General features: G+C 38.8%; 1 protein-coding gene across 3 annotated transcripts in view; it reads left to right on the forward strand.

The window, feature by feature from the left end:
• The window catches only part of SPAG17 (sperm associated antigen 17), a 250,171-nt gene that overhangs the window by 188,254 nt on the left and 44,400 nt on the right, over window positions 1–17,517 (forward strand). For all 3 annotated transcript variants that reach the window (XM_070467229.1, XM_070467228.1, XM_070467230.1), the window contains exons 32-38: window positions 6,544–6,732; window positions 8,639–8,784; window positions 8,889–9,019; window positions 10,796–10,923; window positions 14,184–14,366; window positions 15,466–15,579; window positions 16,294–16,339. In XM_070467229.1, the coding sequence (XP_070323330.1) occupies window positions 6,544–6,732; window positions 8,639–8,784; window positions 8,889–9,019; window positions 10,796–10,923; window positions 14,184–14,366; window positions 15,466–15,579; window positions 16,294–16,339 (937 nt within the window). The remainder of the gene's footprint in view (window positions 1–6,543; window positions 6,733–8,638; window positions 8,785–8,888; window positions 9,020–10,795; window positions 10,924–14,183; window positions 14,367–15,465; window positions 15,580–16,293; window positions 16,340–17,517) is intronic.

Below are 17,517 nucleotides of genomic sequence, written 5' to 3' on the forward strand. Positions count from 1 at the left end.
GAGTTCCTGTGCTATCAGAATGCTCAATTTTTAAGAAAGCATCCATATTTCAGTACTGCATGTCCTACCAGATGTCATAAGAATCTCCAAAGATGCTATGATGAGGCCTTATTGTCATCATAGCCCTAGACTCTGCTGGTTACAACTATAGAGGCAAAGAAATCTTAGCACGAATGTAAGTTACCACTGAAGGAAGAGATGTAATAGAAAAGAGATCCAACCTGGAGACATTCAGTGTCTGATACAGTTGTGTAGCCTCATGTTTGCCTACTTCTCCTGAAACATTGATTGCACCTCATTGAGAAACACACATATCTTAGCTCCCAATTGGGGGAAGAAACTCCAAATAAGCTTAGCAACATTTATTTTATAGTTCTATTAATTTTATAGAGTTGAAAGCTGGCATTCACAAACACCTTCTGCCCATCCTCATTGGCCTTGGCACATGTGTCGTTACTTACTCACCAGCATGAGGACACTGGGCAGTGTGATGAGTGAGGCTGGATATTAGGCAATGTGAAAGAGAGAGAGCTTGATTTTGGCCACTGCTATACCTTAGCAGCACTAAAAAGATTAATGAAAACATCAAGGAGGAGGTAGGTGTAACAGCTATTATTGTCTATGATTATAGTGTTTCACAACTGGGGGTGGGGACATCCACCCAGCTGGAAGGTTTCAGAGAGACAAGATGACAAATAATGGGTCTGTTGTCTCCCATGGGAAATCTTCCTCTGTCCTTGGGTCTAGGAACAGAAACCTGTTTCCCTAGACCAGAAGATTGAGTGTCTTCCTGGGGAAAGGGGTGCACACATGCACACTGGAATAAGATTTTAACTACTCGTCTATACCAATCTGAACTTGACTCCTCTGGGAGAAGTTAAAGAAGTGTAATAAACACTCTTAGTAATACTACTGAAAAGGACTTCAAAGGCCCTTTTTCCTATCAGCAGTACCATAAACAAATGTCATAATGGAGGGAGGCTTATCCTCTACTCAGTGCGTGAAATCAGTTAAAAGAGGAAAATTTTATATTAAACTCTGAGCAGTATAGGTATGCAAAATCATGCAAATTCTATTTGCCAGCTGGCTGCTCTATTGAAGACACTATGTACGTATATATATGAGTTACTGCTGTATTTGTCATGTTGAATTTATATGTTTCAGCAAAGCTGTTTTTCCAGGCTAACTTCCTAGAAGGAGAACCATCTCCTTTTTACAGGTTTTCTTTTTGGCTTTTCTAGATGGTGCTTCACCTAGTGTATATGTCTCAATTCTGGGAATTTTAGGCGATCTTTTTCTGTCCAGAGCAGCTTTTAGTAAATTACAGTCAATCTGACATATTAAAAAGCAGAGACATTGCTTTGTCGACAGAGGTCCACCTAGTCAAAGATATGGTTTTTCCAGGAGTCATGTATGGATGTGAGAGTGGGACCATGAAGAAAACTGAGCACTGAAGAATTAATGCTTTTGAACTGTGGTGTTGGAGAAGACTCTTGAGAGTCCCTTGGACTGCAAGGAGATCCAACCAGTCAATCCTAAGGAAAATCAGTCCTGAATATTCATTGGAAGGATTGATGCTAAAGCTGAAGTTCCAATACTTTGGCCACCTGATGTGAAGAACTGACTCATTTGAAAAGACCCTGACACTGGGAGGGATTGGGGGCAGGAGGAGAAGGGGACGACAGAGGATAAGATGGTTGGATGGCATCATTGACTCGATAGACATGAGTTTGAGCAAGCTCCGGGAGTTGGTGATGGGCAGGGAAGCCTGGCATGCTGCAGTCCATAGGGTTGCAAAGAGTCGGACACTACTGAGCAACTGAACTGAACTGAACTGACACTTGGGTCTATTTTATTGAGGACCTATGGAGCCTGGGAAAATTACAGATTTAACTAGTCACCAGTGTCTGTGCTAAAATATGCCTGAAACCACAGAGAAGCCTCAGAGTTAGCCAAGGTCCAGGGAGAGTTCTCTGGCCTGGGTAATGGTAAAGAGTGAATCTGAGAAACTTCCAGGATGATGGAGTAAGAACCTTCAAAAATCCACTTACTGCTCTCTAAAAACAACTGGAAAGCTGGAACTACTGACAGAATCAACATTTTCAGAAGTCTGGAAATCAACCAAATGACTATAGTGATATGAAGATTATTAAAAAAAAAAAAAAAAGACAGTCTTGGGAAGAACAGCAAGAATTGTGGTGATTTCACTTGCTGCATTCCTCTCGCCTCCCCCAGCTCCAAGGTAGCCTTGAACATCAACACTCTACATGCATGATAGCAGTGAAAACCAGCAGGCCAGCAGCCACTGAAAAAAGAATAGATCCAGAGCTCCCCAAAACATCCATAACAAAATGTTGTCATTTTCTGTCTGTCTGTCCATTTTCTAGAAACCTCTATTCAACAAGGGTTGTCTTTATTTGGTCTGATTCTGAACTCACTCCCTACATACAAATAGACTTTTCCCCAAATGGAGGTGATAATTGAACACTATAGCTGTTGAAGTAGCGACAAAAAGCAAGAGTCTAAACAAAAGAGTTAGAAGGAAAAAGAGGATGAGAAGTTCATAGAGGGCTTTGAAAAGCTCTGACATGTTCTCTGGAATCTCGAAAGCCACGCTTCTGTGAAGAGCTATGAACATGCCCATAAAAGGACTCAGAAAGCCCTGATTTTTCACTCCTGCTGATCCAGAAGCTCTGCACAAACAGGGAGTGACGGGTAAGGTGGAATCACAAACTTCCTACCACAGCATTGAAAACATTTGTCAATATGCACATAGAGCCCACATAGCCCTCAGCAGAGGCTGAAAGATCTATTAATGCAAAGTACCTAAGAAAATATCTGCCCAGTTATGAGGAGAACTCTAAGCCTAACAAGCAGATTAGGCCCACGCATGACAAATATAAACTTTAAAGAAATGGTTCAGGGGAATCACTGAACAAATAGCAACAACAACAGAAGTAACAGTAAGTCCTCGGGCAAGGATCTAATTTCCAGAGTTGTACATAATACTATTTTAAAATATCCAGTTTTCAACAAAAAAATTATAAGACATGAGGGAGTGGGAAAGGGGGGAATTTTGGCCCATAAACAGGGATGGGAAAGGAGGAAGCAATCAATAGAAACCATCCCTGTGGAAACCCAGACTTTGCATTTAAAGAGACAAATTTAAGTCAGCTGTTATGTTTTAAAGAGCAAGAAGCCTTGTGTAAAGAACTAAAGCAAAATATGAGAATGATGCTTCATGAAGTATAGAATATCAATACATAGAAATTATTTTTTAAAAGAACCACATAGAAATTCTGCAGTTGGAAAGCATAATAACTGTAATGAAAAATTTGCTAATGAGGCCCGACATCAAATTTTGGCTGGCAGAAGAAATAATCAGCAATTATTTGAACTGACTTGAAAATAGGTCAGTTGAGATTAAGTAGTCTGGGGGAGAGAGAGAAAAAGGAACCAAGAAAAATGAACAGAGCCTCAGAGGATACCATCAAGCATACTAACATATGCATAATGAGAGTCTGAGAAGGAATAGAGAGAAGGGAAGAAAGATTATTTGAGGCAATAATGGCTTAAAACTTACCAAGTTTGATTAAACTATCTACAATTGCAAGAAATCTCAACAAACTTCAAGTAGGATAAACTCAGAGATTCACACCTAGACACATCACAGTCAAATTGTCTGAAGACAATGTCTCACAAGCAATGAGAAAAGGCTCATCAAATATGAGAGATCTCAAAAAGAAAAGAAAAGAAAAAGCCCAAAGCAGTGTTGTTAATCAACTATATCAAAATGTTTTTAATTGAGGTATCCAATAAGACTAATAGCTATTTTCTCATCAGAAAACATGGAGTCAGAAGGCAGTGAGATGACATATTCAAAATGCTTAAAGAAAAAGATCATCAACCAAAAATTCCTCTTTTCAATAAAATTATCCTAAAATCAAAGAAATTAATATAGTTCCAGGGAAACAAAAACTGAAAGAATTGTTGCTCTTAGACATTCCCTACAAGAAAATCTAAAGGGAATCCTTCAGGCTGAAACAAAATAATACTACACAGTAATTCAATTACACATAAATAGTACTGGTAAAGATAACAGTATAGGTAAATATGAAAGACAGTATACATGTATTTTTGTGACCTTTTTTTTGTTTAGAAGGCAACTACATAAAACCACTATTATAAACCACTAAAACCACTATTATAAAAGTTTATTTATGTGCTTATAATGTATAAAGATGTAAGTTTTGACAATAACACAAAGAAGGAAAAGAGCTACATGGAGCAAAAATTGTGTATAATAGTGAAATCCTTAGTATCAATCCAATCTAGACAGTTATAAATTAAGATGTTAATTGTAATACGCAAGAGACACTGAGAAAATAACTCAAAAATATATAGTAAAAGAAACAAGGGAATTAAAATGGCACACTTGAAAATAACCTATTTAAAACAAAAGAAGGCAGTAATGGATGACTAGAAGGGAAACCAAAGACATAAGACATATAGAAAACTGGAAGATGCAAATCTTTTTTAAAAAAATCTTTATTTTATGTTGGAGTATAGCCAGTTAACAATGTTGTGATAGTTCCAGGTGCATAGCAAAGCACCTCAGCCACACACATATACATGTAGGCATTCTACCCCAAACTTCCCCCCCATCCAGGCTGCTACATAACATCGAGCAGAGTTCCCTGTGCTATACACTAGGTCCTTGTTGGTTATCCATTTTAAATATAGCAGTGTGTACATGTCAGCTCCAAACTCCCCACCTCTTCTGTCCACCCTTCCCTCCTGGTAACTATAAGTTTGTTCTCTGTGAGTCTGTTTCTGTCTTGTAAGCTTATTTGTATCATTTTTTTTTAGATTCTACATGTTAAGTGATATCATATCTCTCTCTGTATGTCTTCACTCAGTATGACAATCTCTAGGTCCATGCATGTTGCTGCAAATGGCATATTTCATTCTTTAAATATATATATATATATATCTCCATTGTATACATGTCCCACATCTTCTTTATCCATTTCTCTATGGACACAGGTTGCTTCCATATCTTGGCTATTGTAAACAGTGCTGCATCGAACTATGGGGTGTATGTATCCTTTCCCATGTTTTCTCTGGATGTATGCCCAGGAGTGGGAGTGCAGGGTCGTATGGTAGCTCTATTTGTAATTTTGTAAGGAACCTCCATACTGTTCTCCGTAGTGGCCACACCAATTTTCATTTCCACCAACAGTGTAGGGGGTTCCTTTTTCTCCAACCCTCTCCAGCATCTATTATTTGTAGACTTTTTGATGATGGCCATTCTGACCAGTGTGAGGTGATACCTCATTGTGGTTTTCATATGTCTGCTGCGAGTGGACCCCTTCCGTTGGCCCTTGCTGCAAAGGCTGGGACACCTCTCCCCAACCCTTTGCCACCACCTGCCACAGAAAGTTAAATTTGAAGAGTAGGGGAAGAGAGAAACATGGCCATGAGGAGAAGGATCTACCTGAAGCTGAGGAACCAGACTCTGGCAGCTATTTGAGAACTTGTCCTGGGCAACTGCAAGTCAAATGATGGGAAAATTGAGGACTTACTGGCTGAATTTGTGAACTTTGAACTCCTCAGTTTAGCAAATGTAGGCTTGATTTCAGTTTCAAATCTCCCCAAACTACCTAAATTGAAAAAAACTTGAGTTCATTTTAGGCATAAAAACTTTTAAATTTCACACATGTAAACTGAAGTGGAAATAAACAATGAAGTATTGATACACACTACAATATAGATGAAGCTTAAAAACATTATGCCAAGAGAAAGAAGCCAGACACAAGAGGCCACATATCACATACTTCCATTTCTATGAAATGTCTGACAGCAGATCACTGGTTGCCAGAGACAGGAGAGATGCAAAATGACTAACAGCATCAGGGTTTCTTTGCAGGATAATGAAAATATTCTGGAATTAGTGATAATGTTTGCACAAGTTTTTGAATATACTAAAATCCACTGAATGAACACTTCAAAGGGGATAATATATGGCATGTGAATTATATCTCAAAGAGGCTATCCAAACCAGAAGTCATTATACAAAAGCTATTACTTAAGGTCTGTGTCAGCCACCTGAGGAATGAGGAAAAATAAAAGCTTCTAAAAGCATTTGCCCCATTGCTGTTGACCCCTTTGAAGATGCTCCTTACCCAAAAACATTAAAGGATCCCAAATGTTTTGAATAGGGCCAAGTGTGTTTACTTAACATATGCTTTTAATACTTTAATTAAATATCTGAAAAAAGAAGGGACATAGATTGCATTACTTGGAAGAAGTATTAAAGCGAGTAGATAAAATATGGGATGCAGGAACAATTATATCCTAATCATTGTTTGCCTCCTTATTAAGTAGTCTTTCCCAAAACTTACATCCTCTTTTATTTTCTTCCTGAAAATACAGTTTGTGTCTCGAGTCTATGGATAGTATTTTTTCCTTAAATGATTTTCTAAATCTCTCAAATCAATCAAGAAATTTTGAATAATTTCTCTTTTTGTGTGACCCTTTCAGGTGTTACCTCCAAACACAGGCTGTCTTCATATTGATAGGGATTGTTCAGCTATATATTGCCATGAATCAAGCAGTGACATATACCATCCTTTTCAAAAACGTGAGCAGCTGAGAGCTAGCAGGTACATCATGAAACACACATCAGAGGTTATCTGCGAGGTCATGGATCCCGAAGGAAATACCTTTCAGGTAAAGTGCATCATTAGTATGGAGAGAGAGGTGATGGGTTTGCTTTTGAGATATTTCACCCTAGAGAGCTCCCCAATAGCTTTTTATCTTAGCTGCCTTGGGATTAATTATCTACTTACTATCAGTGCTCTGGACAACAGCAATTAATGTCAGTAGCTTTAATTCTCCATTATGCTTCATTAGGGGATAGCAAGTCCAATAATGAGGATGATTGAAATGTTAAAGCCAAATAAATAATTAGAACAAAAGGGGGAAAAGTTACTAAACATTTAAAAATAATGTCGACAAAGAAGAATAATGTAAGAATTCTCTGTATCTGGGTTTAAGTGAGAGAAAATACACAGGACAGCAGGCAAGTCGGTTTGACTAGGTAGAGAATCCTTAGAAATATTATCAGCCTGAGGGTTCCAGGAGGGCTGAGGATGGGGAGGTGGGAAGCCTGGTGAGGTGCTTAGCTAGTCAGTGGTAGAGCTCTGTATTCTATTTCTCTGTCCTTCCTCTTATTGCTAAGCCAGGCAGTGGCAAACCATGGTCACTTGTTTATATGGGCCCTTGAGCTCAAAATGTGGGCTGATTGCATTTTACATTTTTAAATGGTTGGGAAAAATCAGAAGGAGAAGAGTATTTCATGACACAAAAAAATTATAGGAAATTAAATTTCAGTGTCATTATATAAAGTTTTATTGGAACATAGCAAAGCTCATTTGTTTACATATTACCTGTGGCTGCTTTTGCATATAATGGCAGCATCGACTAGTTGCAACAGAAACTCTATGGCCTACAAACCCTGAAATATATACTATCTGACCCTTGACAAGGAGAGGTCCACCAGCCCTTTCTCTAGGCACTTTTTTTCCACTTCTCACTTCTTGGTGGAATTTCATGTGTTGGCTAGTGGGTGGCGAAGTTACTTTTTAGATTTGAAACCCTGACAAAGAGTCCCCAACTTTGTATGGGATGCAGACAAGGCCTGATCCAAGTTTGTTTTTCTGTGTTTTTCTGTGTTTTTCTGTGTAAGTGAGACTCTTCACAGCATGAGTTCGGGCTACTAAGAGACTGATTAACAATGAACTGAAATTGAAAGCTAAAACCCAAACCCTCTAAATTGAAATATCTAAGCCAAGCATTACGCTAGGCTTTGATGTTCTTCTTGTGCCTTCCCCTCAGTGGCCTTTCAGCCTAAACCACACTCTGTATCTAGACAGTAGCAATAGCTAGGAATGTACTTCTCAGAGTGAACCTCAATCTGTTTCCCAAGGTGGTCTATCCATGAGTCCCTAGTTCTGTGCTTAGAATCCATATTGTCACTCAATATTTCAAGACAGCTGTCACATGAGTAGTCTTTCCTCTGTGTTTAAATTCCCAGTTCCCTGAACTTATCCTCAGAAGATAAGATTATCCCCTGGTGTGTCCCCTGCCATACTAGTCACCTTCCTCTGATTGTATTCTGGTTTGTCTTCCCGTTTGTTTTCACATTCTCGGTGTAGTTTGTCAGTGAAGATGTACTACTAGGTTTTCACTTTTACTAATGCAATCTATTGGGGCTTCCCCGGTGGCTCAGTGGTAAAGAATCCACCTGCCAATACAGGAGATGTGGATTCGATCCCTGGGTTGGGAAGATCCCCTGGAGGAAGAAATGGCAACCTGCTCCAGTATTCTTGCCTGGGAAATCCCATGGACAGAGGAGTCTGGTGAGCTACAGTCCATGGGGCTGCGAAAGAGTCAGACACAACTTTGTGGCCAAATAACAACAAAATACTTATGGAATAATACCTTATAAGTAAATATCTTTGATTTTCTGAATATCCAAAAGATTGCCTGCTTTCTCAAATGAGATCAACAAAAATGTAAGCTTTATGGCTTTTTTTTTTTTTTTTTTTGGTTGCTTATATACTGTGTCCCTTAGGTCATGTCTGATGGTAGTGTATCAACCATCCTACCTGAAAACAACTTGGAAGATGATTTAAATGCAAAAGCTGAAGGTTATGACAGTTTGTCATCCACTCACCTTCATAAGAATCATCTGCAAATCTATGGTGAACATGTCCCCAGGTAATATATTAAAAATAAAATCCTGACTTTTATTTTCAGTTCCAAGTTTAAGGAGCATTTTAGCTGAATGTGTCAAGGGATTAGATTTTTATTTCTGCAAACAGGTTTTTTGTTATCTATGCTGATGGATCAGGAGTGGAGCTTCTTCGGGACAGTGACATAGAGGAGTACCTCTCCTTGGCATATGGAGAATCAACTACCGTAGTTCTTCAAGAGCCAGTTCAGGAACAACCAGGTAGAGAATCAGACTGGAAGTTGCTATGTCCCATTACCGACTCTCATCCCCCATATCCAGTCTACCCTGATGTGGTCTATATGTTTTCCCCCTTGCTCACTTTTCAACTCGGCTTTCCACCTGGCCATGTCAGCCTGGTTGTACCGTGATGTATGTGTGTACTGTGCTTTGTCTAAGCATCAACCTGTGTAAATTGTGTGAGTCCCTTTCCTCTCTATAACTAGACTTGTATCTGCATGTAGGCTTGTTAGGTGGATTTAGTTATGTACCTACTTATGTGTTAGTTTTGTCTTGGTAGTAAAAATCGAAAGTGAGATGTATTTCCTAACTTCATATTTTGTCATTTTGATGGTGTTGCCTTGATGAATTTAGTATAACAAGAGAATAAAGTAGATTTGATGTGTCAGTTAGAAATCCAACCTGAAATATAGGATAAGTTATGTATTATATTCATTGGGCATTTGCATATTTTCATTAATTTCAAAGAAACTAGTGTATGACTAAAAATAGAGTCATACATTGCATTAGGTAAGAATCACTGTATATGTAACATGTGTATTTAAGCACAGAAAAAACAAAAAAACTTTCATGTTATCCATGCACCAAAGCAATATGCTATGTCTATCTAGGTCTATATGTGTGTTTCCTTTTTTATCTTTTCTCTGATTGGTGGGATATATTTTGTGTTCATTTATGAGTATGCCTGCCTCTTTGTGCAGTTGTATTTTTGACTGCATCAATGTACATGTGTGTGATATAATAAATTTGCTCTTTCTCTATGAATATGGAAAGTGGGGAGCTCTGACTGGTTGAACAGTGTGTGTGTAGAACTGTGAGAGAATTAGAATTCATCTCAATTTGCTTCATTAGTCAGTCATTTAGCATCTACATGATAACCCACCATGTACCATAACCTGGCTGGGTGTTAGGGATACAATGGTGAGCTAAGAGAGCAACAAACCCTGCTTTCACAAAGCTTAGAGTCTAAGGAAAGAGCTGGGCATTAATTACATAGTCACACAAATACCTGTATGATTATAAAGTGGGATAAGGCCTATGGAGTAAAGGAATATGGTCCCATGAGAGCATCTAACAGGGGAGCCTGACATAATCTAGAAGGCTTTCCTGAAAACGCTGGAGCCAAGAACTGCTGGATAAGTAGGCACTAATTAAATAGGAGGAGGAGCTTTCTTGGAAGAGGGAATACAAAGCAGGAAGCTTGGAACTTGGGGGAACAGAGGAGAAAAGGCCAAAGGAGCCAAAGTATAGAAGGGAAAATAGCCCAAGTTGAGGAGGCAAAAGAAAACATTAAGGCCTCAGTTTTATCATATGAGCAATGGGAAGTCAGAGAAAAGCTTACATGGCGGACTAACATGGTCAGTCACACTGCCTGTGGAAGGAGGTTCATTCACAGAATAGAGGCGGGAAGGAAAGTTGATTGTTGCTCGGGTCCAAAGCAGGATCTCTCTGCGGGAAATAGTCTAAGCTTGGGTCAGTGGGGGGGAAAGAGGTGGATGAACTCAAGAAATGTTTCGTGGTAGAACTGACAGGACTTGCATGTGATTTCTGAAGGACAGTGAAGTGTCGATGTATACTTTCGAGTGGTCTAAATCCAGCTTTTAGGTGTTACTCTGACTAAAAGACTTCCCTTATTAGACCCTAAGGTCCTTAAGCATTATCGCTGAGTCTGGCTTATCAAATGTGTTTAATATTTGTCGAATTCCTCAGAGTATTTCTGACAGAGAAATGATCCTCTGATAACTCTCTGTGACCCAGGTGCCCTGAGCATTACCGTCCTTCGCCCTTTCCATGAAGTGTCACCATGGCTAATGAAGCAAGAACTAGATACGATTGTTCCTCCTAATCTCCAGTCAAGGACATGGGAAACTTTTCCCTCAGTTCAGGTAGAAATTTTTCTGCTGTGAAGTTACCATATATGTGTATCCATCCATCCATGGACCAGAGCTCAGGTCTTCTCCTGTATATTCACCTCTTTTCATTCTCATGTAAACTGTTAACGGGATCAAGGAGTTTTATATTTGAATACTTTGACATTTGTAAATTTTGAAGAAATATACCTGACTAATTTTCAATTTTATTTTTTTAGCCTACATTGCTGGTTTGAACATCTTCCTATAATATAAAAATATCTACTCTGAGTAACCCATTACTGATATTATGCAATATAGAAAGCTTCCTTTCTCCCAATATTTGCTAGTTTTAACACACAATCTGAGGTCTTTCATTTTCCCTTTGTTCTTAATTTATTAATGCACAAACTGAGTATGTAAGAATAATGTGAAATATTAAATATAATAACTCAGAATCTCAGTGTTAAAAAGTAAGCATTGTAATTGTGTCAGCTTAGAGAAGCCTCACTTAAGAATGAAAGAAAATATCTTGAGAAAGAATCATAAAGTCCTGCATCTTGCCAGATTTGTCATTTAATTTTGCAAGCAGTTTATGTAATATGTACAGCAAATTGTCAGATGTTAAAATGTTAAATCAGTGAAGGCATTGGTAACATGATCAGGGAAAGATAGTAGTGTAAAGTGAGGAGGATAATGTTTTTTAGTTATGATATTCTTGGTTTCTTTATCCAGTCTTATAGTAGTGGAAGCACAGGTAATGAACACGTAAGATAGCAAAGATCTCCTAGCCCTCTGTTTTAGTTTGGTACCTGTAATCAACATCGTCAATGAAGGTGATCTGAATTATAATCTTGACTTTATCAATTATTAATGTGGAATTTGAGACAAGTCATCCTGGATCTCTATTTCCTTATCTGAAAATTGAAAGCTCACACCAAATAGTTTACTAAGGCTATCTCTAAGTTGAATGTATTTACTGCATTATGAGAAATAATATACCACATTTGAGATTAATGAAGGAAGTTCCTTCTCTTCCTCCACAATTCCTATAGCTGTGACCTCTGCCCAGTGGAGTGACCCAGCTCAAGCAAGCTCCTAAATAGCTGTCACTGACCATGCATTTGACACTGAAGAGCAACTTAAAATGAAACACATCAACCCCACACCACTCCTGAAAGTCAATTACCAAAAAAAAAAAAAAAAATAAGAGACATGTGTCTACGCAAGGCAAACATTTCTGTCCGAGAGATCCTGGGAAGAATCTGGCAGCATGCTTAATCTAGAGTGAGCTCAAAGACCTCCCAGATCTATGGCTTGATTTCTCTCTCAAAGGATCCCTCCAAGCTTAATTCCAAATGTCTTAGTCTCTCTGTGGGTATAAAGATATGTGTGCGTGCTGAATCACTTCAATCATGTCCAGCTCTTTGTGACCCTATGAACTGTAGCCCACCAGGTTCCTCTGTCCATGGGATTCTCTAGGCAAGAATACTGGAGTGGGAGGCCATTTCCCCCTCCAATGGATCTTCCCAACCCAGGGATCCAACTGATATCTCTTGCATCTCCTGCATTGTCAGGTGGGTTCTTTACCACTAGAGCCACCGGGGAAGCCCAGGTAGTCTCATGCATTTGGCATAAACAAGGCTTCTGCTGCATCACCATGGCAACAGCCTGGCTTAGTATCCCCTTAAATGCTATCCAGTAGGACATCAGGCAACAGGATTTTAAAATGTCCTTATTTTTGGTAACACATACAAAGAGGAAAACTTTTCCAGTTCATTCCCAATTTTCCTTATATTTGCAAAACTTTTTGAAAGCAGGGATCCCTTTTTTTCACTGTTGTGTTCACTAATGAGAGGTTCCTAGCATTTAATGTCTCAGTTCAGTTCAGTCACTCAGTTGTGTCTGACTCTCTATGACCCCATGGACTGCAGCATGCCAGGCTTTCTTATCCATCACCAACTCCCAGAGCTTACTCAAACTCATGTCCATTGAGTCGGTGATGCCATCCAACCACCTCATCCTCCGTCATCCCCTTCTCCTCCCGCCTTCAATCTTTCCCAGCATCAGGGTCTTTTCAAATGAGTCAGCTCTTCACACCAGGTTGCCAAAGTATTGGTGTTTCAGCTTCAGCATCAGTCCTTCCAATGAACAGTTAGGACTGATTTCCTTTAGGATTGACTGGTTTGATCTCTTTGCAGTCCAAGGAACTCTCAAGAGTCTTCTCCAACACCACAGTTCAACAGCATCAATTCTTCAGCACTCAGCTTTCTTTATAGTGCAATTCGCACATCCATACATGACTACTGGAAAAACCATAGCTTTGACTAGCTGGACCTTTGTTGGTGAAGTAATGTCTCTGCTTTTTAATATGCTGTCTAGGATGATCATAACTTTTCTTTCAAGGAACCAGCATCTTTTAATTTCATGGCTGCAGTCACCATCTGCAGTGATTTTGGAGCCCAAAAAGATAAAGTCTCTCACTGTTTCCCCGTCTATTTGCCATGAAGTGATGGGACCAGATGCCATGATCTTAGTTTTCTGAATGCTGAGTTTTAGGCCAACTTTTTCACTCTTCTCTTTCACTTTCATCAAGAGGCTCTATAGTTCTTCCTCACTTTCTGCCATAAAGGTGGTGTCATCTGCATATCTGAGGTTATTGGTATTTTTCCCGGAAATTTTGATTCCAGCTTCTGCTTCATCCAGCCCAGTGTTTCTCATGATGTACTCTGCATATAAGTTAAATAAGTAAGGTGATAATATATAGCCTTGATGTACTCCTTTCCTGATTTGGAGCTGGTCTGTTGTTCCATGTCCAGTTCTAACTGTTGCTTCTTGACCTGCTTACAGATTTCTCAGGAGGCAGGTCAGGTGATCTGGTATTCCCATCTCTTTAAGAATTTTCCACAATTTGTTGTGATCCACACAGCCAGAGGCTTTGGTGTAGTCAATAAAGCAGAAGTAGATGTTTTACTGGAACTCTCTCTTTTTTGATGATCCAATGGATGTTGGCAATTTGCTCTCTTGTTCCTCTGCCTTTTCTAAATCCAGCTGGAACATCTGGAAGTTCACAGTTGGAACATCTAGACAGTTGGAACAGCTGGAACATCTGGAAGTTCACTGTTGAAGCCTGGCTTGGAGAATTTTGACCAGCACTTTGCTAGCATGTGAGATGAGTGCAATTGTGTGGTAGTTTGAGCATAGTGTCTACATAGTAAGTGCACAGTGGAAGAAAAAAATCTAATGTTAAAACATACTCATTTCTTTGATGGTGGTTTTGCTTATTTTGGTAACAGAAAAAAACTCCAGGACCTCCGTTTGGCACTCAGATTTGGAAGGGCCTTGACATTGACTTCAAACAGTTAGTGAACACTCCAGCCCCTATACTGAAGAGCCCCAATGTGCTACAGATACGCCAGTTCATCCAGCATGAGGTCATAAGGAATGAGGTGAAACTGAAACTGCAGATTTCCCTGAAGGTAATGGATTGCAGGTAACCTGACCAAAAGAATCAGGACCAGGGCAACCATTCCTCTTGGTTTCCTAAGGAACCTGAACTTACGGAATTTTACCTATTTTTATTTAATGCAACACATGATTGCCAATCTTCTAGTGGGTAGGAGGTTGAATGATGGAAAATACTTCATGGTTCCCATAAGGTAGAGGAAGTATTGAGGCTCCAAAGACATTGAGAAGATAAGTATCTTTTAGATGTGATTGCAATATCGTTGTCCTCCTTTCTCACTCTATGGAAAACTGATCTAGTAACCTCGGGAAAAGGGTAGAACTGCATATTAACCTGATACTTGTCCATAATGTAAGTTATTTCCTAGTTTTTCTCCTTCTGTGACCAGGCATATTGTATTATATAACACTTCTTGAGCATTTCTGACAGACTGCTGGCTGTCTATTTATCAGTGGCAACTAGTTACTGGTTGAAAATGGGAAGCAATGGTGTTCCCTGAATAATCTTCATTCTTCCATGGAAGAAAAGGATTTTGTTAGTCTTTGGAAACAACCTGAGATTTTGTTAATATGTATTTCACTGTGTAAGCATGTCTGTAACGTCTCACTGTCAGGTGTGTCAGCACTCTCAGAACATGTGTCAGATGTGTTTAGTTTACGGTTATATATCCATACCTGGCATACCACAGGGGGCCGTTATTCATGAAAATTCAAGTATTTACAGTTTTCAGCAAAGGCGTGAGCTGAGCAACTTACATTCATAAGTATCATCTTAGAGACTCTATCTGCAGAGGACTCTAGAAATCACCTATCCCAACTCTGTCCATTTTATTGATGAGGATGCTGAGTGGGAAGCTGGGCTTCTCTGAGGTCTTCAGACAATTCGAATGGCCTATGGCTCTTATAGCTTTACTCTTGAGCTTTTTGGGTCTTTGCTTATTAACGTATTAAGGAAAAGCCTTTCCAGATTGCTTGACTAGTAGCTGGTTGCTGAGTATTGTAAACTTACATATTCTTAACCTTCTGTGATATTTCCAGTTGATGTTAACTATTTCGTATCTCTCTCTACCATACTTCTGTGTTTTATTGATTTGTTTTATTCTACTGATTTAGGATTATATAAACTATATTCTAAAGAAAGAAGATGAGTTGCAGGAAATGACAGTTAAAGATTCCAGAACTGAGGAGGAGAGAGGCAATGCTGCAGATCTCCTCAAGCTTGTTATGGTGAGAAATTGTTTTCTATTCCAGTGTGTTTTACTTTTGTTTCAATAGTCAATGCATCAAGACAAAATATTGTAAATAACAGCTATTTCTGTCACTTTTATGAAGCTTTTATTCCCTCCTTATAATTTCATATTTCTATAGGACCCTGATTCCTTATATGTACCACATTTTGTAAACACTTTTTGAAAGAAAGTGAAAGTGAAGTCTCTTAGTCGTTTCTGACTCTTTGTGACCCCATGGACTGGCTTGCCAGTCTCCTCCGTCCATTGGATTTTCCAGGCAAAAATACTGGAGTTGGTTGCTATTTCCTTCAGGGGATCTTCCTGACCCAGGGATTGAACCCAGGTCTCCCACATTGCAGGCAGACTCTTTTACCATCTGAGCCACCAGGGAATCCCAATATGATGCTTTTTAGTCTCTTCGTTAACTCATAAATAATTCTGAAGGCTCTTAAATAAAAGTTGAAATTGGAAGAAGGAGGAAAAAGCAATTTCTGCACTGAAGTATAGAATGATTTTCACTTTTAGAAATTTGCTAAATGAAAGAAATGACTAAAAGAAAAATCACTTTTTGTATCAGCATTAAAAACGAATTCATTTTACAGTAGTTTCCATAAAAGATCAATTTGCGTACATAAAGAAGAATCTTTCTAAACAAAGTAAATTTTGTATGTAATATAATAATTAGTGTTAAGGAGCTCTCTCTTCATTTCAGTCTTTCCCTAAAATTGAGGAAACTACAAAAAGTCATGTTACTGAAGGTAATTATATTTAATATTTTTCTGTAAAATAGTTATAGATTTCAAAGGAGTAATCTTAAATACACTTCTCAGCTATTCTCTCATCTGATAGCAAAGTAGCATATACATATTTCTGTTGGCATATTGGCCATGTTGTATTGTAATGACTTGTTTATATGCTTTCCTGTCTAAATTGTGAGAGTGTGAAAACCATGATTGCCTCAAATTCATTTTTATCACATGTTGAGTGAAAAATGTTGACATTTGACTTTTAAGTTAGTCTCAACTTGTATTTAGAACATAGCAAACATCCAGGAAGGAAGCAGTCAACCAAATAACACTCTACCCCTAACACACACAGACACATACACAAAACTTTGGAGCAACTACGTAGGTATAACAAAAACCTTGCCGGGCTCTACACTACATGTAGCCCAAGCAGTCTACTTTTGGAAAGCAATTTATTTGGGGCTCTATACAGCCCCAGCGAACTCGGTTATTTAGTTTCATAGTTCATAGGAGATAAGCAGTGGAGAATTTTTGTGGTTTGGGGTTTTCTTTTCTCTTTTGACTGTATGACAAAAGTCAGAAACCGGCAGCCATGGCTCCATTCAGCCCACAGATGTGTTTTGCGTGTCCTGCGTGGTGTTGGCTTGTACAGTTGTGTTTGTTGTTTCATATATCTGAGTCTTCCTCTACCATACAGTGATATGTAGTTGAAGATGATTAGCAGCTGTCCCTCCAGGACTGCCATGGACAAAAGAATCCACCAAAACCCCCAATGTCTCCTGGTCCTTACAGTCTGTTGTCGCTCTTTTTGTCAGTGGCCTCTTACATTAGGGTTGTCAGATTTAACAAATAAAAATACAGAAGACCCAGTCAAATTTGAATTTCAGAGAAACAACAAATATGTTTTTATTATGAGCAAGTTCCAAAATAACAAGGAGCACGCTTATCCTAAAAAAAAACTGTTATTGCGTCTCTGAAATTCAAATTTGACTAGATGTCCTACACTGGTAACCCTACATTGTAGCATTTGAATTTTTAACCTCTGGTGTGAGGGAACAATCAGTGAATAGGTAAATGCACCAGTTGCCCATTAGTGAAGGATGAACCAAATGTATTTTTCAAACAGAAAAACAAATGCAGGAATCAACAGTCTTGCATATTTACAGCTGCCCTGACACATTAATAGTGGT

The sequence above is a fragment of the Odocoileus virginianus genome, chromosome 5 (genome assembly GCF_023699985.2).
Source record: "Odocoileus virginianus isolate 20LAN1187 ecotype Illinois chromosome 5, Ovbor_1.2, whole genome shotgun sequence".
Taxonomy (NCBI): domain Eukaryota; kingdom Metazoa; phylum Chordata; class Mammalia; order Artiodactyla; family Cervidae; genus Odocoileus; species Odocoileus virginianus.